Source organism: Anolis sagrei, chromosome 1, assembly GCF_037176765.1.
Source record: "Anolis sagrei isolate rAnoSag1 chromosome 1, rAnoSag1.mat, whole genome shotgun sequence".
Classification (NCBI taxonomy): domain Eukaryota; kingdom Metazoa; phylum Chordata; class Lepidosauria; order Squamata; family Dactyloidae; genus Anolis; species Anolis sagrei.
The window spans coordinates 285727848-285752381 of NC_090021.1; the positions used below are offsets into that span (position 1 = coordinate 285727848).

At 39.7% G+C, this 24534-nt stretch overlaps 1 protein-coding gene across 15 annotated transcripts in view; it reads right to left on the reverse strand.

Annotated features, from left to right (window-relative positions):
• The window catches only part of DPF3 (double PHD fingers 3), a 242016-nt gene that overhangs the window by 123126 nt on the left and 94356 nt on the right, over positions 1–24534 (reverse strand). For all 15 annotated transcript variants that reach the window (XR_010908977.1, XR_009630592.2, XR_010908976.1 and 12 more), the window contains exon 2: positions 11575–11735. Coding sequence is in view for 2 of the 15 variants with exons in the window: in XM_060761458.2 (XP_060617441.2) it covers positions 11575–11735 (161 nt within the window). In the remaining 13 variants the exon portion in view is untranslated. The remainder of the gene's footprint in view (positions 1–11574; positions 11736–24534) is intronic.

Sequence of the window (24534 nt, forward strand, 5' to 3'; positions counted from 1 at the left end):
ACACCTTTTAAAACATTGAATATTTTTTAACCTTCTCTCTGTAGTACTGATCTTACTACTATAGCAAGAGAAAAGAAACACTACATCCTACATACCTTCATTCTACAAGAAGCATTCATTAAAGATTTCCCCTGCCCCACTTCCTGTGGACTGAGAGCAATGAAACTTGGCACAGTTATTAGTCCTTCTCTACATAGGTGCCACCTAGGGACACACGGTTCTCCCATCTTTTTAAGCAACTGTAAACACCTTGCTTGTAGAAGTCGACAGGTTGCTCCAAAAGCCACGTTATGACTTCAGAAATCAGAGTCCCATCATCCGAAAACTCCTTGCCCTTCAAAAATAACTTCTTTGTTGGAAAGAGGTGGAAGTCTGATGGTGCAAGATCAGATGAATAAGGAGGGCGGGGGGCGGTTGAATTTCAAAACCACAGGAGCAGGCTTCCATTTGGGCAACATGTGAGTTGTGAACTGGTGCATTGTCTTGCAGATGCAGACACCTTTGGTGAGCATGCCATGTCTCTTGGCTTTGATGGCCTTGCCTCCCACAATTTCCACAGCAGTGAAGCATAGTATGCCCCAGTGATCATGGTGCCCTTTGCTAGAAAATCCATCAAGACTACTCCATGCTGGTCCCAAAATACTGTGAGCATGACCTTGCCTGCCGAAAGTTGGGCATGTGCTTTCTTTGGAGGTGGTGAGTCATGGTGCTTCTACTGCATCGACTGGACTTTAGTCTCAGGATCATAGTGATGGACCCAGCTTTCATCCTGTGTAATTAGTCTATTGAAAAAGTCCTCCATGACACATAGTCAATACAGCCTGAGAGCATTCAATGCATTCCTGCTTCTGGAAAGGTGTGAGCAACCAGGGGACCCACGAGCAGATACCTTATACATGTGAAGATGGTCTTGGATGACTTTTTCTAGGACCCCTCACTAATCTTGGCATTTTGGGTTATGTGGCAAATGGTTACACGGTGATTTTCCAAAATGGCGACCTCCACTTGCTGGATGGTGTGTTCAACAAAAGCAGAGTGGGATCGCCCCGGAATTGGAGCTGTTTGCGCCTAAGCCTGACCACATTTGAACTGACGATGCCAGTTCTTGACTACATCATATGATGAGGAATCACCACCATAAACCTCTTCCATCTCATCGAACATCTCCTTTGGTGTTCAGCCTTTCCAGTAAATGAACTTAATAACTGCTCTGTATTCCACTGGGTCCATCATCAAACCTCACACCATTTCAGCATCGTAAAATCAAGACCGTTATCAGTTCTAAGTTGTAAATTGGCACGTAACCTATAGAGATTTATATCATTACACATGTGCAGTTTCAGCATACTGTGATAAATAGAAGTGAGTCAGGGGGAATCTTTAATGAACACCCCTAATAGATAATAATTAATATGCTAGATTATTGATGTCTTTCACTGTATGTGATCCCTTTTGGATCAAAACAGTACCACACTAACTAAAGGTGGTACTTAATTCTGCTTTTCTTCCACGATACCTATTTGTTTAATTATTAATAACATTTGTTCGTTTCCTGGTAGCTAATTCCAAAGAAGAAAGGGACTTTACACCTCCATGTTGCTTTAGGAGAAAGATTGATTTAGGAATAGCCTCTGAATGCAATTCTGGACAGTCAACTGTATTAAGAGGGAGGTTCTGCATTCTATGCCAAGTGGAAAGCAGCAGCTGATTCATCACTATGAACCTTCCCACTTGATTAACTCAAACTGACACATGAAGTGGATTGAAAAGTGTGAAAGGTACTGCAGAGTTTCTTCCTCCACCTGCCCTCTTTTCCAGGACTGTGATCAGAAATACCTGGTACTGCAAAGCTGCCAGTTCTGTTTGGTGCTATACTGGAGCTGGAATCTGAAATAAGAAACAGCTGTGAGCCTATTATAAAGAGGACATTCCATGTGGGTTAGAGTGTTGGGCCAGGACACTAGCAGGCTGGTGTTTACATCCCTATTCAACCATGGAAAACCACTGAATAACCTTGAGCAAGTCAAACTTTCAAAACATTAGAAGAAGGCAAGTAAGATAAAGGTAAAGGTAAAGGTTTCCCCTGACATTAAGTCTAGTCTTGTCCAACTTGGGGGGAGGGGGGGGTGCTCATCTCTATTTCTAAGCCAAAGAGGCAGTGTTGTCTGTGTAGATACCTCCAAGGTCATATGGCCAGCATGACTGCATGGAGCACCGTTACCTTCCTGCAGAAGAGGTACCTATTGATCTACTCACACTTGCATGTTTTCAAACTGCTAGTTTGGCAGGAGCTGGGCTCACCCCGGTCATCCCGCTCCCCGGAGCTCACTCTGCTCCACGGATTAGAACCACCTACCTTTTTGGTCAGCAAGTTCAGCAGCTCAGCAGTTTAACCTGCTGTGTCACCCTCCCCTGAATACATTTTGTCAAGAAAAGCCTATGATAAATCAAGGTTGACTTGAAGACAACAAACGCCACCATCCTTTTAGGAGCAGAGGAAACACAACATCTTCAAAATAGGTGACATTTGACGTTGATATCACCATCTATATGGCTTTACACCACAGAGTTACATTCTTCCACAGTGTTATTCAAAAATGAAGAATTGGGTCACTCAGATTGAGAGAGGCGTCTTTCTTTAAGGCCAAGAGGCAAGAGTTTCCTAGTCAGAACAGCAGAAGCAATATTTTAGCTTAAGAACATTGATCTAGAAGAATTATGGAAAATAATGGAAAGCTCAACCCAGACTCCTGGAGGGAGTAGGTTTTGTTCTGTGTTTTTGTTGCAGCAGCTGAGTACCTCTACTTCCTGAGCGGTGGAAATGGAAGCAGGGATGGGGGAGGCAAGCTTCAGCCACCTAGTCTTTTTTTCCTACCAGGCTGAAAGCTTGCAAACTCAAAAAAGCTGACTGGGCAGATAACCCTGAGCAGCCAGAGTAGAAAGAGGCACAACAGGGATAAAAAATGTCCTACATAAAAATATCTGCCTTTTCCTTTCCTAATTAACAGGGCTGTGTACTAACAAGCAGTGCTACAGCAATCTAATTCATCTGAGGGGGATACCAGTAGTTCATGTCACTCAACCAGTCTTCAAAAGCAAAATCCATTTAATGGGGGGTAGGACGTTAACCTATCCACTGCAAAGCACTGCTTGGATGTTGTTCCTTTTGCTCAGCAAAAAAATGCAAGACAACTCATTAAAGACATTCATCCCTAATTGTTCCAAGCATCTACCCAGGTCTTCCTCCTGTTCTGATACCAGCAGCGTATGTGTGAGAATTAAAGCAGCTTTCTTTGTGTTGGGGTTTCTTTGGAGTTCTTTTCTTCTCCTGAGTTGCCTTGCATTTCAGTGCCTTATAGGGCAACCACAGAAGGTTCTAGCCATTTGATTATAAAGGAAATAGCAGGACCCACAATGAGTTATGTTGTTTATCTCATTAGTGGAAAGAGCCATAACTCAAAGCTCGAGTGAAAGGCTGAAGAGAGAGGGAGGGAAAAGAGGAAAGGAGTTATGTGCAGCATTGTGTGAAATTAACCCTGAACTGTTTGCCATGAGATACAACCTTTATTATGAGACCAGTACAAAAGCAAGCTGATGCACTAGAAAGGTTGTTTTCTTCTGTCTAGCTGAGTGACTTCCCCCCTCCCCCCAAAATACATAAATAAATAATACGAAATTGGAAGTTAGATCTGCCTCTAATTAAAAGTTAGAGAGTTATGACAATAAATAAATCTCAAATATAATCATATATAAGCCAATGAGATGTGAGAGCTGGACCATAAGGAAAGCTGAGAAAAGGAAGCTAGACACTTTTGAACTGTGGTGTTGGGAGGAAAATTCTGAGAGTGCCTTGGACTGAGAGAAGATCAAACCAGTCCACCCTCCAGGAAATAAAGCCTGACTGCTCACTGGAGGGAAGGATATTAGAGGCAAAGATGAAGTACTTTGGCCACAATAATAAGAAGACAGGAAAGCTTGGAGAAGACAATGATCCTGAGGAAAAAGGAAGAGGGGCCGACCAAGGGCAAGATGGATGGATGGTATCCTTAAAGTGACTGGCTTGACTTTGAAGGAACTGGAGGTGGTCAGCCGACAGGGAGCTCTGGCATGGACTGGTCCCTGAGGTCACGAAGAGTCGGAAGCAACTGAGTGAATAAACAACAACAAGCCAATGAGGCAAAAGAAGGTAATTAAGGAGTTCAATGCTGCTCACGAATTGCCTGTGTAACTGTTAAAGCACACCAGTGTGTTCAAAATGCCAGGCCTGTGCCATTTTGGAATGAAGATGGCTAAAAATATTAACCATATTGAGTAAATGTTTAGTAAACGGGTATAACCCAATTCACTAGATATCGGAACTCTAATCACTGACATCTTTGATATAAAAGATTATTTATAGCCATGCAATCACCCACACTTCACTCTGAAGTACCATATTTCGAACAGTGTTGTATCATCTTCTCACAATGCATTTATTTATTTCTGCTAGACCCAGTTCCACCACAAAATGGCCTGAGTTGTCTACTAACTACTGATTTCCAATTATTGGAATAGAACAATTTCAGAAGCAAAGAATTCAACCAGCAAAGAATTCATATTATTGGATTAGGCTTAGATTCCTGGGGTATTGATTACTTTTGGGAGAGAAAGGAAGACCTGTTTGATTATGACCTCGTTTTATTAAAATTTATTTATTTGTTTGTTTATTTACAGTGTTTACTTTTCTCACCCTGGGGGGGGGGGACTCAAAGCGATTTACAAAAATAATGGCAAAATTCAATGCCTTACATAAATAAACCAAATCATAAATCAAACATATGACAAAGCATAAAATACAACAGGACAAATTCTCCATAAGATAATAGGACATTTAAGCACGAAAATGGAAGGAAGTATAAAAATTAAAAACACCAAATAAAACATTAAAATCACATGATCCAAACTCGTAGACCATAAAACTCATAAAATTTACTAGGGAAGGTGCATTATCTCTTGAGTTCCTCTGGAGCAGCTTCAGAAAAGTAAGAAAAACAGGCAGTATACAAGTTTCATAATTTAAAATTACTAATTATATTAAGATGCACATTCAAAACATGTATGGATAGATTGCTTAAGCCCTCAATAAAGACGAAAGGGAGAGATGGAGAGAGAAGAAAGGTCTTTACACCGACATACCTGAAAATTTATATGGTGTGATTACCTAGATATATCGACTGTGGAACCTATATTACAATTTATGATTGAGTAAATGGGGGAAGTTCTAAATACTCAGTAAGTATGGAGACATCCAGGAAATTGTTATGCTATACAAAACCCCACTGCAAATAGCAAAAGAGATGGAGAAGAAAGCACATTTCATTGAGCACTATTTCTAATACATACAACATGGAAAAGACTGAAGCAATAGAATTAACACAAGGGAGGTAACAACAAATATTTTCTCTTATGGAAGTAGTTATAAATCATAAATTGTTGAGAAAAGAAAAAGAGATGACTGCTATACTTCCTAGAAAGATTGTAGCCACTGATTCGGGTCCATAGTGACCATAACCTTGAAGATAAAATGAAATAATTATTGTATGACTTTTGTTACATTGTAACATCCCCCTCCCTGTAATCTATAGCATTAATAACCATTTACAACAACCACCAAGAAAAACATTGGAACTTATTTGCAGACATGTAATTGAATTGCCTGCATCAAGATAGGCCATATGCCAGGGGACTGCCAAGAAATGGGTGCATGTGTCCATTTTCATCAATTGATCGCCATGTTATGACATGTCTGCCAAATAGTTTCTTTAACCATACAGGGCATTAAATTGGCTACATGAGCAACTTAAATCTGTCTCTCTTCTTCAGCAATGTTCCCTTAGGCACAAGCCTCTAGCTAAACATTACATGGATTTTCTTTGAGTTTCTTTGATTTTTTTTACTCTGGGTAGCCTATGAGTTTGAGTGGATGAGGGGAACACATAGAAAGACTGCTTAATCCTTTCTCCACAGTTCTTCAGCTCAAATGCTCCCACCCAAGAAGTGATTTTTTTTTTTGGCTTGGTTAGACAGAAGACAAAACAGGGGTCTTCCAAACTGTATGAAGAAAGTATGATTTTTCAGAGCATTATATCTGTAGATTTTACTAGGTTTTAATGTTTTTGTCTCCTCTGTGTAAGCGGTTCTTGAATTTGCGTTTGAGCACCTCCAAAGGGATTTTTTTTTTAAAAGATTGGGCATGGCTGGTTCAGGTGATCCTGTGGTTTGAAATGCAACTTTCTTCCTCCTATCCTTCAGTTATAGCCAGGCCCGTAGCCAGAACAAAAAAAAGGGGGGGGGTATTTATTTTTTTTAGCAAATGACGAAGAATAGTTCCATAACACAAATCAATTTAAATTATATGACTCATTCTATACATATATAGACAATTAAATCAAATTTCTATTTTACCTACAATGTTTTGAGTCCTAAAAAATTGAAAATGACTCATAGTTGGTAATTTATAGTTACAAAAAAATATCACAATGTCTGTTGGAAACACTTGAAAACTGTGTCAATACACTTTGAAAAGAAATCAAGCTCCAGTGATATACTTCAGTGGACACCCAAAAGTGCAAGTCCAAGCAGACTTTCTTGCCCCATTGTTGTGTTTTCAAGTTTTTAAGAGTTAAAAATGACCTTTCATTTGTAGCTGTTGACACTGGCAATGTTGCAGAAATCTGAAGAAGTTTCCTCACATTCAAAAAACAACTGTCAATTACAGACAATATATGCTTCCAGTGCATTTGATGATTTTTCTGCAGGTGCAATCTTTTTCCATTTTCTACACCACAGGTCAGATTCCTCCATCAGTATGTCAGTATTTTGGATACATTCACTGTAAAGTTCTGTGCACTTGTTCAAGTTGGATTTTAAATGGCCACAATTAATAGGGAGGAACACTTGCAGTTCCTGAACTACTTCCCTATGCCTTGTCAAGATTTCTAGAAGCTGATTGCAGAAAAGGTCCAGAAGTGGAATATACACATTTAGCCTATAATATTTCATTGATGTTGGTGAAGTTGCCTGGATGATGATTTTAAAAGTCTGCCTGGAACAGATGTGCAGAATACGAACTTCTCCACCCATAGACTCACCACTGATCTTGCTGTGACAAATTTCTCCTGAAATTATTTCACAGATTCTGTGCACATCTCCTTGGCTTTTTCTAAGTGTGCTGACATGTTACAGACTACAGAAAAATGTCCACATTTATTCTTTGTAAAGTTTTGCTAAGATGAAGGGATTATGACAGAAGGTATCTTAGGATGACTATGGTTTCTACAAATTCAGGATTCAGGACAACTAAAAGAAGGTTCCAGCTTGGGAAGAGGTCTCACTGTTGTATAGAGGACTCTCTTTTAGTTTTTCAAGTGTTCTCACCACCACACTGTACAGTTCAACAAAACGTAGAACTGTATGGTGTCACTCAACTCAATGAGTTTCACAAAGCTACAACACGTTGTTTGCTCTTGATTCAAGGAAACAGGTTTTTATATTTTTCTTCAACAGTTCCAGTCTGATGGATGATGTTCTGAAAAAATTGCATATTGTTCCTTGGCAGTTTCTGACAAGTAGAACGTTACATGGCTTTGCTAAAGTTAAATTGACCTAAGGCTAGTGAGCACTGCAGTGGATGTAGACAGCCATTGGATAAACAAGTATTGCAAGTTCAGCCCATTTTTTCCAATGTTTTCAAAAAAAAAAATGCCTGCAAGTCCTCCACCTGTCATATCATTTATTTCCCTGAAGCTTATAACAGTCTTGTCTTATTCCTGCAGCTTCAATATCAATGTACCTTACCAAAAACAATAACTGTTCTGATGCAGTCACATCCAAAGTTTCATCTGCTAAAACAGAGAATACTGTTATGCATTGCATCTTTCAACAATTTTTGGACTATCTTGTCACCACAGATGTCTATTAGTTCATTCTGTATTTGAGGTCTCATAAATTGGGCATTCATAGCTGCAGTTTTGAGGTAACTTTTCAGGTCAGTGTCTCCTGATCTGCCACAAGATCTCAACAGGACCCTGAAATTACCATCATTGTGCCACAAAGGGCAATAGTTTCCACAATTTTTTTAGGTTGGCTTTAAACCCATCTTTAAATCTGCCTCGTTGTCCACCAACATTCTGTTTTTCATTCTTAAATTGAGAATAAAGTAACTGCTTTGGAAAAACAGTGATCAGGAATTCAGACAACGTAGCTGATTCAGTTGATGGCAGACAACCATTTCAATGCTTTTAGTCTTTGTTTCTTTGAGAATCCTGATATTTGTTCACCTGTGTTCCCAAGAAATTTGCAGGATTTTTCAAAAGCAATGCTGATTTAATCTTTTTAGAAGTTGCTGCTCTTCAAGTCTCTTGGAGTGTTGTTATATCAATGTGAAAACATCTCAACTCTCTTGAAATAATATCACCTCTACATTCAGGGCATTCATTGTCTGTGTTGTCCAGCAGTGTCCATATGTTCTATGTTCCAAAATTCATTTGTCTTCTTCAACTGCAAGATGGTGACCCTTCTGGATATAACAGTCCAGTCAGGGATAAGTAAAAGAGGCAGACTTTGTTTAGAGAACCTTTTCTAGCAGAGTGGATCCTAGGCAGAGCTGCTCAGTTGTGGAGACAGTTGCCGGACTGCTCAACTGCCTCAGACTTTGAATTAGAATGACTGAATACGTATTTACTGCCCATAGGCCTGTCTGTGGCTAGGGCTTCCAGATTTTCTGACTCACATCACCACTCACAAATCACCATGGGTCTATTGTTGGTTTTGGTTTGTTTGGAAGATACCTGTGCATGAATTTATTTTATATGTGGGGATCAGTGTACAGTGACCAATGCACAATCTTCACAGGAAAAAGTTCTAATCCAATAGCATGGATACCACAATGATTTGTGGTCTTCATCTGCCTTCATATGTACCATGTTATCATCTGCTTGTTCTGCCATTGAGGAGATTATTAGAGCATTCTTTGTCTGGTTCCTCCCCTGTGACCTTGCTGCCATATTTGACCTTGCTGGGAGTACATGATTTTGAATTTGCGTGATTTTAAATGAATGTATTAATAATGTTTTAATTAATTTTTTTAATTGTAATTGTTATTTATAAATTTGTTTGATGGCATCAAATGGTTGCCTGCTGGGAAGCCACCTTGAGTCCCCCCTTGAGGAAACAAATATGCAAAATAAATAAATAAATACATGACTCCCAATGACTTTGCTCAAAGGTTCACTGGAGCACACAAGATCCGTCACCATGGCAAGGTGACAATCCAGCAAGGGATGTGTGCACACTATAGTTATCTTAATACATGTCATTATCCAAATAAATTGTAATTTCTCATTTCTCAAAAGTACCTAAATTGATACCTTTTTGTTAGTTTTAAAAATGGACACCACTGCCCTGGGCTATAAAATATACTCTTCCCGTCCACCCCAATATGAGCACCTGCAACAGAACATGGGGCACAACACAAGCCGCTACTTGAACCATGTGATATTCCTCCTCCATTACCATTTAGTAAGAACACACTCCCGTAATTCTTAAAGAAATCAAAGTTTACAATTACACTACAAAGGACTGAAGCTATATCCCTTGTTGTGTACTAAGTCATTCCTCCACATTTGCGGTTTTGACTTTTACTATTTTTATTATTCATGGATTTGGTTTTTAAAAAAGTTCTCTCTAGCATTCTCTAAGTCCTCCAGTGTGACTGTATGGTTATGCTGAAGGACCTAGAGATTTATAGAGAAATCTCCTTTCTTGGAATTTCTAGTTCTCCTAGCATAGTTAAATGGTCAATGTCTGCAGGAAGCTGAACAGAATCACACTTGAAGACCTAGAGGTTCCTGAAGGACTGTATACATTTCTAAATCCTTAGGTTTAAAAAAAAACCAATTTCTTTATTCATGGTTTTTCACTTCCACAGGGGTCTTATGACTCTAACCGTAACCAATGTGTAGGACTGATTGTAATGTTATGTAGGTATTTTTCCTTCATCCCAGAGGAAAGGGATTCAAACAAGTAACTAGTTATTTCTGACCAATTACATCCAATGCCTGGGTTCTACAACACATCATATTCCCCACTTACATTACTCATGCAATTTTCTTTTCTTTTATGCTATGTACAAGAAGCTTCCCCGGCTCTTTCTCAAGTAGGTAATAGCAATGCAACTTTAAAATGTCAAGTGCACCTCTAATGCATGTTTTCTTCTTTAAAAAATTAATTATTTTCAGACATATCAAAAAGAATATGAGTGCCTTTCCCTTTCAACTGTATTCAAGAACATTTCCCATCCACTTTCTCTAGTGGTTTTTCTGCTGCACTTCTGCAACAGAGATCAATAGAAATAAAGGGGTTGAGTTGACACAGTATTGGTAGGTTGGGAAGAGAGATATGTCAAGCAATTATCTTCATTAACGGAACAGAAAAGGACAAATGCTAGACCTTACTTATTCCCTGCAGTTGCTAACAAAAATCCTTTTAAAGTCAACCATTTTAGACATGTTCTTCTGGGACTCATTGACATTAAATAATTATAGATCTTTAGTCCACTTTAACTACCATAGCAACTTCCCATGAAATCACTGGATTGAGAGTTTCAGGAATAGAAGTGAAGATTTTAAATAAAAGAGCTGTAGTGACTCACCAAACTACAAAACACAGGAATCCATAGGATGTTACCATGGCAACTGAAGTGGAATAAAGCATGATATTTGTGTAGTGTGAATGGCCTCTAGTTGTGGCATCTCCAGTGTCTCATAACTGGTGGTTGAATATGTCAGGTCTAGCAGAAATGGACAAATTGATAACCCTGATTAAAGACACTACAAAGGAGAATTTTAAGCAAAATTGGCAACCAGTTGGGCATTTGTCAGAACCATGTCATCTGTCATAGTGTTTGAATATGTAATGTAATGTTAAGTAGAAGTTAGTATACCGGTATGTTATCCAATTCGAGAAATAATATGGTTAAAAAGTTTGCATTAAAGGAAATAGTTTTTTTTAATCGTGTCAGAAGTACCTTGAGAATATACTGCAATTCACTTCTGGTGTGAGAGAATCAGCCATCTACAAAGACATTGCCCAGGGAACGCCTGGATGTGTTATGATCCTGTGGGAGGCTTCTCTAAAGTCACCACATGGAAAGCTGGGGCTGACAGACAGGAGCTCACCCTGTCTCATAGATTCAAACTGCCCACCTTCAGGTCTTCAGGTCAGCAGTTCAGCACAAAGGTTTAACCTTTTGCTCCCCCAAGGCTCCCAAGGAAGTAGGTTAAGAATGCCCAGATTATTATACTATTTGCATTCTTGACCAAGGAAGTAGGTTAAGAATGCAAATAATATCATCATCTGGATGGTTGGAAGGCAAACTCATTTACCTATTTATTTTGTTTTTCTTATACTATTATAGGTTAAAGTAATTCGTATTAATTCATATATGTCTTTTACTACAGTGAAAATGGATATTTTTATGTAAGAAAAATACTTTATCCCCAAAGTAACGTCACACAGTTTGTAAACAATGTATACCTGGTCCCCGATGTCTCTTTTCCATCCAAATGTAACAATTATTCTGAGCTACACCAGTCTGCGAGTCAAGGAAAGGTAGACGGACACTGCGTTCAGCACAGAGACGGGAGTTGTAGCTGCGACAGTGCTCTATGGCTTCTTTGTAGAACTGGTCCCCAAGACTGCAGTGTAGAGAGAAAAAGGAGATTAGAAAAACATCCACCATCTTTCCTATAACCCATAAAGAAAGAAAAAAGGTACAAAACCAAAAAAATCAGCTAAGAATCAATGTAAAAATGGGTGAAAAATTACAGCTGTCAATTTCAATAAACTTTTAGTCATGGGCCTCGTTCTCTTTAAGAAGCCTTGTGATACAATATATAATACCTCAATCTGCCCAATAGTAGACCTTACTCTGCCTGAGTACCAACTTTCTATGTGCACTGAGGATTTGCCTCCGAGCCTCCCAGACATGGTTGGAAATTTTGCCCATACCCCCTGGTTGTACAGACCATGTCAGAACCAGTATGGAGAACCAAACAAAGACACTGCTTCCAGCATGTCAAGCATCCTTTCAACTGAATCAGTCTAAATCTAATGTATATGGCAAGATCAGATGGAATTTGGAGGGCTCCATAACACAAGGTCAATGTATGCATTTGCACTATTCTTCTTGAGAGGAAAACATATTTTAAAACATGCATAATGCAAGGCACTTTTCATAATTAAAAGAGGGGGCACATCATATTGATTTCCAAGACTATTATGCCTCATTCTTGTAACAACTCTCACTTGACAGATAATTATGCAATTTAGTAGAAAACAAGGATAGTTATGGAAGCATTATTGTATACAGTGAAGCAGGAAACAAGTAAAACCCATGTTTCATACAGTCTTGCAGAGGCAACAGTTGTAGCCTGGGTTTTTTTCTCTTGGACATATTTCCTTTGAAATAAATGGGCAAGTTTGGATGAGACGAAATCTCAAGTCTTTCAGAGAATGGAGCACGGACCTTATATTTAGATTGATGTCTAGTGAGAACACAATCTGTATGATATTAATAGCAATCAGATTGTTCATCATGCTTGGCAATCAGCGGTAATAATCATCAACAGTAATGATGAGAATGATAATTCACGCAAGTAACACAAAAACACTTGCAAAGAAGTATTTCCAAAAACACTTTTGCTCCCTTCTTCCAGCTCCACATTCACCAAATAAAAGGAGTTCAAATGGTTAAGATCATACATACAGAAGCAGTGCTGTGGAAGGGATTAACACACACACACACACACAAATCATTTGGAATCACATTTTTCCACTCCTGTCATGTGCAAAAATAAAGTATATTGTATGAATATGGATGATCATAAGTGCATCCCAAATTTAAAAAGGGAATGATTTTAAAAAATGTTATAAATGCAACAATAAAAATAACTGACAGTTGTGATACAAAAGGAATTAAACTATCCCTTGTTAATATAATTCCCATAATTATAGATATTTTGTTGTCACAATCATGATTATCCTTCAATTTTTCCCATTCTGGGACTCAATGTAGCTTACAAAAGTTAACAGATACAAGTAAAATCTTTCACATCACAATTAAATCTATATAAATAAAAACGTAATGTTCATTTGTGGGATTAACATAACTCAAAAACCACTGGATGAATTGACACCAGATTTGGACATAATACACCTGTCAGGACAACAAGTGACCATCACTCATAAAATCACTGAAAACACTGCAGAAGAGACTTTAAAAGCAAAAAAAAACATAACGCATGCGCAAAACCATATATATATATATATATATATATATATATATATAAACACAAATATATACACACACAAAACCCATATACACAGACTGGGCCACAACAATGTGTGGCAGGGGACAGCTAGTTATCAATGAAAGTAAAAGCCGTCCTAAACAAACATTAAAAAGAACCACAAACACAGAGCACAGGAAAAGCACTTTCTGCTTGAGTATTCAGTCCTTACAGATCTGCCAAATCAAAAAAGACTTCTCCTGTCTACAAAAAGATAGTGAAGGAGGTGTCAGTTTAATTTCTCTAGGAACTTAGTTTCAGAACTGGTTACACGTAACTCATTTGTAAAAAGTTTCTTCCAAGCTCTGACAAAGAAACAAAGCATTAGACAAGACATCCCACCCATGGCTCCTCTTAGCAGCACTGGAAGTACATTTCAAGTGGCTGCTTAGGTCTTGCTCCTTTGAAATGGCCCACCAATGGCAAACTTAGAGAAAGACATGTGGATCAGATCCTGGTAAAGTTACTTTATAGGTCACCATTCCCAAAATCTCCTAACCATATGGCCAGTTCAAAAAGTATTTTTTCCATTTTCTAGTGCAGTTGTTCTCAACCTTCCTAATGCTGTGACCCCTTAATACAGTTCCTCGTGTTGGGGTGACCCCCAACCATAACATTATTTTTGTTGCTACTTCATAACTGCAGTTTTGCCACTGTCATGAATCGTAATGTAAATATCTAATCTGCAGGATGTATTTTCATTCACTGGACCAAATTTGGCAAAAATACCTGATATGTCTAAATTTTAATACTGGTGTAGTCTGGGAGGGGGAGATTGAGGTTGTCATTTGGGAGTTTTAGTTGCTGGGATTTATAGTTCACTTACAATCAAAGAGCATTCTGAACTTCACCAGCGATGCAATTGAACCAATTTTGGCACACAGAACTCCCATGACCAACAGAAAATACTGGAAGCGTTGGTGGGCATTGACCTTGAATTTTGGAGTTGTAGTTCACCTACATCATGGGAGCAGAAGGAGAGCTTTTGGTAGGAGCATTCACTGTCTGTTTCCAAAAAGGAAGAGAAGGACAGGTGGAGAGATCTTCAACCTTCTCTGCCAAATATGTGTTTTTGATGGTCTTTGTTGAAACCCCCCTTGCAACCCCCTCCCCAGGGGTCCCGACCCCCAGGTTGAGAAACACTGTTCTAGTGTCAAAAGACCCTGGTAGCTGTGCAACAGTTTATTTATTTATTTATTTATTTTATTACTGCGCTTGTATACCGCTATTTCTCAGCCTAAATCGGTGACTCAACGCGGTTTACAACACTACAGTTGGACAATACATGTGAACTTCCCTGAACCTTTTTTATTGCCAAATTTGGCAAATAAATGACCAAAATATTAAGAAATGCAGGCATCCGATAAGCGAGGGAGCAAGAGAAGACCAATGAGATGGCAAGAGCTTCAGGGAAGGAGGGGGGGGGGGTTTAAAGTATCTTGAGTGTGGAAAGAGATGTTGCCAAAAATGTCCAAAGTTTAGAAGAGAGAAGGAGAACTACGAGACAGTCACATCTTGGGAGATCTCATGAACCCAGGATGACCCATCGAAGGAAGGGATTGTTTACTCCTCCATCTTCCTTTCCCAGAGATCAGACATATAGCCCCACACAATATTTTATTAGAAACCTCAGATGCAGATGAATCAGATTAATAGCTGTGACCGGCGTGACTGTAAGGGTTAATTAATGCAAACACACCTACACACAAACATATTTCCTTCTTATCCTTTTCTTCTTCCCCCATCCCAATCTAAATTAAAGCCACCCCTGTGTGCGTGTGTAAATGTATGCATGTGTATAGCAAGGCTTCTTCAACAGATGTATGAAAGACAATAAATGTAACCTTTGTGGTTTTTCTTGGCATTGAAGCAGAGGTAGAAGATTCATATCAGAGTTTATGTTTACTGCTGAAACTGCCATACAACTGTGTGTAAAAAGCACTGGATTTTACGGGGGTGGGAAGGAATGGTGAGGCTGCTCTGAGATAATATTTCTTAGGATTTTCCAGTTGTCTGAGGAGTACTGGTGGAGTCATTTCCCTGCCAGAGTGCAGGGAGGGGAGATCTACTATATTGAACCAGGAAGGGAGGGGATAGGGCTCCAGATATACAGGGTTAGTCAAAATGTATAATCTAAGTAAAGATATGCCAACCTACTGAGAAAGCTCCCCATGCAGAAATCCCAGGGCTGCTGTCTAGGCCCCTATTTCAATTAGGGAAGGAAAGCTGAAAACTCAACTGAAGCCTGGCTAGGAAGAAATGAAGCTTATTAAAAGTGATAATTAAAGCTGGGTAACATACAACCTTGTTTAATCAAACTCACTAACAAGGAGGCTGAAATGGATCAACAGTGACTCTTTTTTTCTCTCAGCAGCCCTTGTATGTCAGCAACAGCATTATCTCACATTTCTGTGATGGTTAAAGTGGGGGTGCACAGAGGAAGTCAGGACTTAATAGGACAAAGAGAGCATGTGGAATGAAAACAAACTATCGCCAATTGCTCATGCTCCCTGTACACCGAGCTTTCCTCCCTACTCATGAAATATGAGTAGTTCCCATCACTTTGAATTAACCAAAACTATGTAATGATAAACTACAGGGATCCCCGCTAGAACCTACTTTAATTTTATTGCTAAAAATACAAGCCAATCTTCAAACATTAAATGTTTTCATTAATTTTGCAGCATTGAGGATTCCTTTTCAAAAACATGGGTTTTGCTAGGGGAGGGACAAACGTAATATAAAATTACAAGGCCTTGCTTTTATCTGCAGTTTCTAAGCCAGAAAATAAACAACTCTAGTTTGTAAACCAAGTTTTCAAAACATGATTTAAAAAAATAATTAATCCTATTTTAATAATTAATCCAATTAGAGTGAAACCACTGAATCAACAGGATTTATCTACTTGTTGTTCAAGAGTTGATTCAATGGGTCACTTTAGGTGGGCCAAATCAGCAAGATTCGAACCAACATACTTAATTAGCCGATTTTGCACCCTCGGTGGCACAGTGGGTAAACCCACTGACTGAAGACTGACAAGTTAGAGGTTCGAATCCGCTGAGAGTGCAGATGAGTTCCCTCTGTCAGCTCCAGCTCCCCATGTGGGGACATGAGAGAAGCTTCCCACAAGGATGGTAAAACATCAAAACATCTGGGCGTCCCCCAAGCAACGTCCTTGCAGATGGCTAATTCCCTCACACCAGAAGCGACTTGCAATTTCTCAAGTCACTCCTGACACTGAAAAAAAAATCTGATGTTAACAGAAATACAAGCTAAAATTCACACTATAGACTCAACCAAACTAAAGATGTTTTTTACAAAAATCTAAGTTGCACATTCCTGCATTTAGCTTTGTTCCCACAGGGGTTGCTGAGGAATGCAGAAATCTCCTTCTGTGACCTTCCAAAATCAGGTATGTTCAAAATAATATTCATCAGTTTTCAAAAATCCAGAATTGCTCCTTTCTATCAGCTCCAAAATCACAATTGCTTTGACTCATGATAACCTATTATCTGAGTTTTAACTTTGCAGGAAATTTAAATGTATTTCAAAAATACTATACTGCAGCAAAGAAACTCAACCATAATATAGAACTATGATTCTGAAGACTGCAGTTCAAATCTCCATTCAGCCATGGAACTCTACTGGATAATTGAGGGAGTCACATTCTTAGCCCTGGTATGAAGTTTATCACTGTAATCTCACTTGTCATCTGTTTTGGCACTGACTAATGGACCATATTCAATAGTAAAATGGACACTGGATGTAGTCCTGGGTGTCACCTGAGGACTACTGTTCTGCCAGAGCATTTGCATTGCTTTGGATGATGCGCTGTGTTTATTTGTTAGCCTGCCAAATGAGGAGATTCTCCCTGATAGATCAAGGCTAATTATTTCTGATCAGGAGAGAGGTAATTTAGAAAAGAGAATAATTTTCTCCCAAAGGCACTGTTGGTAAGCAGCCATAGAGGCCCAATAGTTTGACATTCTCAGGGATGGGACAGCTGTAATATACGAGAATAAATGCCCCTACTTCCTGTAGCTTCTTTTCAGAAGGAGCTTTTTTTTCATGTCAGAGCGACTTGAAAAACTGCAAGTTACTTATGTTGTAAGTGAATCGGTCATCTGCAAGGACATTGCCCAGGGGATGCCCGGATGTTTTGATGTTTTACCATCCTTATGGGAGGCTTCTTTCTGCATGGGGAGTTGGAGCTGACAGAGGAAGCTCAACTCGCTCTCCCTGGATTCAAACTGCTGATCTAATGGTCAGCAGTCCTCCCAGCACAAGGATTTAACCCATGCACCACTGGGAGCTCAGAAGGAGCTGAGTGCAACTTGTCCTTGAGCCACATCTACTATGGAGGAGGTTGGGAGAGAAGAACATAGTCTCTTTCTTATATTCAGCAAAGATTGTTGGTTTTTCACAGTACAGGAGGAATAGATGGATAATTATCATGATTCTTGCATCATGTGCAGCAAGAACAGCAACATGGGATACATACAGGTGTTGGAGGTCTGTATTTGGTTTGGTGACCTTCTCTTTGGGCATCTATATTTCTCATTCAAGTGTTGTAGCTATTCTGATGGACGAAAAAGATTTCACATAACCCAATGGGGAATGAGAGTGGGTGTCAGTGACAAAGACATCAAGCTGAATTATCTGGTATAAATAAACAGGAATATAGGCAAAGCTGATTTTGTGTTGTTGAAGGTTTTCATGGCCAGAATTACTGGGTTGCTGAGTTTTCCAGGCTGTGTGGCTGTTTTCCAGAAGCATTCTCTCCTGGTGTTTTGCCCACATCTGTGGCAGGCATCCTCAAAGGTTGTGAAGTCTATTAGAAACTATGCAAGTGAGATTTATATATCTGTGGAATGTCCAGGGTGGGACAAAGAACTCTTGTCCGCCTGAGGCAGTGTGAATGTTGCAAATGGCCACCTTGATTAGCATTTAATGGCCTTGCAGCTTCAAACCTGGCTGACTGCAGTCTGGGGGGATCCCTTTGTTGAGAGGTGTTAGCTGGCCCTGATTTATTCATGTCTGGAATTCACCTGTTTGGTTTTTTTTTTGTTTTTTTTAGTGTTGCTCTTTATCTTTTTTAATACTGGTAGCCAGATTCTGTTGAAATTGTCCCCAAGCTTGTGGATTTCAATGGTTTCTCTGTGTAGTCTGACATGGTAGTTGTCAAAGTGGTCCAGAATTTCTGTGTTCTCAAATAATATGCTGTGTCTAGGTTGGTTCATCAGGTGCTCTGCTATGGCTGAATTCTTTGATTGAATTAGTCTTCAGTGCCTTTCATGTTCCTTGATTCGTGTTTGGGAAATGCTGCATTTGGTGGTTGCTATGTAGACTTGTCCACAGCTGCATGGTATACGGTAAGCTCTGCAGAGATGAGAGGATCCCTCTTGTACTTTGCTGAACATAGCATTTGTTGAATTTTCTTAGTGGGTCTGTAGATAGTTTATAGGTTGTTTTTCTTCATCAGCTCCCCTATGCGGTCAGTGGGTCCCTTGATGTATAGTATGAACATTTTTTCCCTGAGTGGATTTTTGTCTTTACTCTCTTTATTCTCATGACTAATTTTCCTTATCTTTTAAAGTGCTATCTTTTGCTAAGTGGTTTTCACCAGTACCAGAGCTGTTTGTCAGTACCAATAAAGTTATTGATATTGTGGCAGATATCAAAGTTGGCACTAAGGTTGATTGCAGGGATTGCTGTTTTACAGAAAGCATGGAAAATTGATATAGTAGAAGATATAGTAGAAGAGTTCTGATCAAAGCTACATGAAATCTGTAGTGGTAACTGATGTAATCATTTCCTGCTGATGTACCAGAGGCATGAAATATACAACTGTATGTCTAGCAATGGTGACTATAGTTTAGACCAGGGGTCCACAAACTTTTTAAACAGAGGGCCAGATCACAGTCCCTCAAACTGTTGGAGGGCCAGATTATAATTTGAAAAAAGCATGAATGAATTCCTATGCACGCTGCACATATTTTATTTGTAGTGCAAAAACACTTAAAATCAATACAATAATTAAAATGAAGTACAATTTTAACAAATATAAACTTATTAGTATTTTAATGGGAAGTGTGGCCCTGCTTTTGGCTGATGAGATAGGATTGTTGTTGTTGTGTGCTTTCAAGTCGTTTCAGACATAGGTTGACCCTGAGCAAGGGCCAGGTAAATGACCTTGGAGGGCCATATCTGGCCCTCAGGCCTTAGTTTGAGGACCCCTGGTTTAGACTCTAGGGGTCTGCCATTGTAAAGATCAGGGAAGCATTAAATGTAGACTGTGGTACTTCTTCCACATGCTTGGACCATATTTGCACTAAAAAAATTAACCTCCATATGATCTCCCTCTCAAATCAGGCAATCTTCCCCTTGAAGAAAGTAACCTTGACTACTTCCTATAAGTGGTTCTGCACAAGTTCGTAGGTAAAATAATATGAACTCGCAGAATACTCCTAGACCTGGATCTGAAATGGAGTTGGTTTTAATAGTAAATTTACAAACTGCTCAGAATCAGAGCACCGGGGAGCAAATACAGGTTTCTCCATAATCTCATCCTCTGTGTGTGATGCCATACAATGAATGCACCTCCAGATGTACAGTCTGGATGCAACTCAGGTGCATGGATGGTAGTTCTGGTTCGAAGGTCCTTGATGCTGAAGAAGTCAGCTGGACTGCTTGAGATCCTTGGGCATTAACACAATCCATGATAGATCTTACAAGAAAGATAGCCAACAAAAATTATCTGGAAATTCTTTCACTAATTTCTTCCTTTTTTCTTTACAATTTTTTTTTTGCAATACCATTGCAGATTATTTACATTTCTAAGACCTTTAATTCTTGAAAGATTGTGATCTGATAAAGTTGGTTGATTCAGATGACATTCTATTGCTACAGAGTTGACACAATCCTTCAGCTTAGATATCTTTGAAGGCCAAAGATGTCTGTGTTGCCTGAAAGAAGTTCAAGTAATGGCACCATACCATCTCAGAAATGTGACCAGAGCTTTTGGATACTGTGTTGGACTGGGTCCCAGCGAAATCTGGACATTTAGATAGAACAGGTATATGCTAAGACAGATGAGGTATTTGGCAGATAGTCATGGTCTTTAGCAGTTAATTTTTATCAATGCCCTTTCCAAGAACAGCCAAACAATAACAAAGCCATGCAGGCACTTTAGCCACTCTGGCTTTTCTACCCTACAGGGTGAAAATTAAACAATTGAAGTGATGTTACTGTGTTCTTCCAAACAATGAAGGAACTTGGAGTGAATGTAAGTCAAGAGGTACTTTTGTTTCATAATCAGAACATCTAAGGCCATAAAAGGCTGGATGTTAGGAAAGGGCAACACAACTGAAGGGAGGGATACAGGGAGAAATGAACAACAATAAAACTATCTGTTAACTTTTTATAACTTTATAGAAGTAAAACTGAACATATAATTAGCAAACATACTGAGCATTTCATTACTTGGTGACTAAAATGATCAAGGGTTTGGAGAACAAGTCCTATGAGGAGCGGCTTAAAGAGCTGGACATGTTTAGCCTGAAGAAGAGAAGGCTGAGAGGAGACATGATAAGGGCCATGTATAAATATGTGATAGAAAGTCATAGGGGGGAGGGAGCAGTCTTATTTTCTGCTGCCCTGGAGACTAGGACACAGAGCAATGGCTTCAAACTACAGGAAAGGAGATTCCGCCTGAACATTAGGAAGAACTTTCTGACCATAAGAGCTGTTCAGCAGTGGAACTCTCTGCCCTGAAGTGTGGTGGAGGCTCCTTCTTTGGAGGATTTTAAACAGAAGCTGGATGGCCATCTGTCGGGGGTGATTTGAATGTGATTTTCTTGCTTCTTGGCAGGAGGTTGGATTGGATGGCCCATGAGGTCTCTTCCAACTCAATGATTCTATGGTTCTATGATTCTACTGAGGTGGACAAAAAAAGGGGGGGGGGGTAAATTGTAGTGGATGGTCCCTGCATGAACAGAGGAGGAGGTGCAGTTCTTGCTCAAAGATTGAGAATTTGCTGTATATTCTGCACAAATACAGAAAGACCTATTCATCTCTCTGGAGTCTTCTCCCTCTGGTGCAAAGTGATGGTTATAAACTATCTCAATCTTCTTTCTTGTAAAGCACAAGTTGGTCATAAGCTTCTGTTGTCATTTGGACTGATAATATAAAAATACTGCTAAATGCAGGTGCTAAGGATCCCTGTTTATGGATTGCTAGGCCTACGGTTACCAGACAATCGAAAGCCTAAGTCACAGTAGCTCTGCTCTAGAAAAAGGAGGACTCCAGCAAGAGAGCTCTATACAGGGAAATGGAATAGGCCAACTAAGGCTGGCCTCTGGGGGGTGTTATGCTCCACCCAAAAACCAATACAAAGGAAGGTATCTACACTATTGGGGAAATCTATGAACAGGGCCCTCTAAAGCAGAGAAGAGGAGAAGGCGGAGCAAAGACTTCACAGCTATTTTTCAACAAATGTTGCTGAAATTATAGTATCAATTATGCCATCAAAATAGAGCCAAAATTTCAAAAATCCGTTTTGCGTGGACTTGTTGATTCTAAACTCCTTGACTTAGGAAAGAATTCAGAAGATGTTGGCAAACTCACTCAAGCACACATGCATAAGCAAAATCCCAGGAAATTCTCATGTCAAGAAACAAAGCAGTGCTAATGTTTCTCCCCACTGAGTTCTGCATGAAGAATCAAAGCAGCAGTGAGTCCCTAGATGTGTGCAGAACAATGGAAGGGAAAATGAAGCATGCTGCTGCAGGCCTTTGACTGCCGTCCATGCCCAACAGTGAGTATGAGGTGTGCCAACTCAGTGAGTAAGAAGAGAATGGTGCTAAGCTGACTACACTCATTCCTTTCTAACAGGTCCCAAGAGACTCCGAACACCAGCTGCTTTTCTTCTCTAAGCAGCAGCTCTCCTCTGATAAGCAAGAGAGCTACAGGACTCAATTCTGTCACCACAATTCTTTCAGATTCAGTTAAAACCTTTTAGTGATCATATTTGGCCAGCAATGCACTGGAGACATTAAAATGAAAAGTGAGTTAATACTTTCAAACTGGATGTTTAAGCCAATGCCTGTTCAAATACATGAAATTAGCTCTTGTGGTGCTTGTTAAACAAAACTATTTTCTTTCCCATAGTTGACTTTATGATCTTGGCCAAGACATCACCTTTGACTTTGCAAAAGAATGCTCAGCTGAAGGGGAAATAAATCTTAGGGTGCAAACTTTTCCCTTCAACAAGTAAAGGACATCATATTTATTTGCACAGACAAGGAAGTATTGTTGCTGTTGTTATGTGCCTTCATTCAACTGTGGGACATGGTGATCTAATCATAAAGGTTTCTTGGCAATGGTTATTCAGAGGATATTTGCCATTGCCTTGTACTGAGACTGAGGCTGAGATGTCAAAGGTCATCTAATGGATTTCCATGGCCAAGTGGAGATTTGAAGTCTGGGGTCTGAATACAACGGTCCAACCACTACACCACACTGGCTCAAGGAACTATTGTAGACTTGGGAAATAATGGCTTGACCAAGGCACCAAAATGATCCTGTCACTGAAACAGAATTTTAATCAGCCTCAACCATAAATTGCCTGTGATACTTTGCTAACTAAAACAGCAAGAAATGGTTGCCAAAATCAGCAAACTCTTTTGGAATATTAGAAAAAAAATCCCACAAGCATTTGTCCCCAGTCTTAGCTATAAAAATATAACCATAAGAAATTAGTTAAATAACAATTTCCTTGGAGCCCTCGGTGGCACAGTGGGTTAAAGCACTGAGCTGCTGAACTGTTAGCCCCAGCTTCTGCCAACCCAGCAGTTTGAAAACATGTAAATGTGAGTAGATCAATAGATACCGCTCCGGCTGGAAGGTAATGGCCCTCCATGTAGTCATGTCTATGGACAGTGCCGGCTCTTCAGCTTAAAAATTGAGATTAGCACCAACCCCCAGAGTCCGACATGATTGGACTTAATGTCAGGGGAAAACCTTTACCTAACAATTTCCTGTCCTTTGATGACACCCTGAATCAGCTGCCTTAGCCATGTGCTTCACCCTTCCTAATAGCTGGCTCAATTATATAGTTGTAGAGCAGTGGTTTCCAACCTGTGGGTCCCTAGGTGTTTTGACCTGTAACTCCCAGTTTCGCAGCTGTTAGGATTTCTGGAAGTTGAAAGCCAAAACATCTGTGGAACCACAGGTTGAGAACCACTGTTGTAGAGGGAACTCTACCAGTCTATCCAATTTCAAAGTTTACTATTTTTATTTGCCATAGTGGCTTGCAAGAAAAGTGAAAAGCCTAAATCCATGTCCCCTTATTAAACATATGGGTTTCTTATTATAGCCCTCAGTGGTGCAGTGGGTCAAAGCACTGAGCTGCTGAGCTTGCTGACTGAAAGGTTGCAGGTTCGAATCCGAGGAGCAGCGTGAGCTTCCGCTGTCAACCCCAGCTTCGGCCAACCTAGCAATTCGAAAACATGCAAATGTGAGTAGATCAATAGGTACCGTTCTGACAGGAAGGTAATGGCGCTCCATGCAGTCATGGTGGCCACATGACCTTGGGGGTGTCTATGGACAACACTGGCTCTTCGGTTTAGAAATGGAGATGAGCACCACACCCCAGAGTTGGATACGACTGGACTTAATGTCAGAGGAAAACCTTTACTTTTACCTATTACAGCTCTAATATAGGCTCTTGATCTGGAACAACCAAGGTAACAAAGTACCTTATTTGTTTAATCCTGAGATGACATGTGGATTTTTAACAGTTACTTCAACAGAGAGCCTACTGAACCATTTCCTATTGAGCCAACGCCACTTGTTGACTGAGGATTTTACTTCTTCTTTTTTTCCTCCTTGGAAAATACAATGATGTGGTTTTCCATTGTTTTCTGCATCACAATGCTATGCCCACATTTTTCTATAGCAAACTCCCATTGGCATTCTTGGCCTTGGTCCCTAATTTGCTCACGGACCGCAAATTAGAGTTGGTTTAGATCCTCCTGTCTCTATAGGCCTCCTGGTCAAACTTTTCTAGAGGTTTGTTCACTATCAACTGATGCTTACCTTAGCTCAGGCATGGGCAAACTTGGGCCCTCCAGGTGTTTTGGACTTC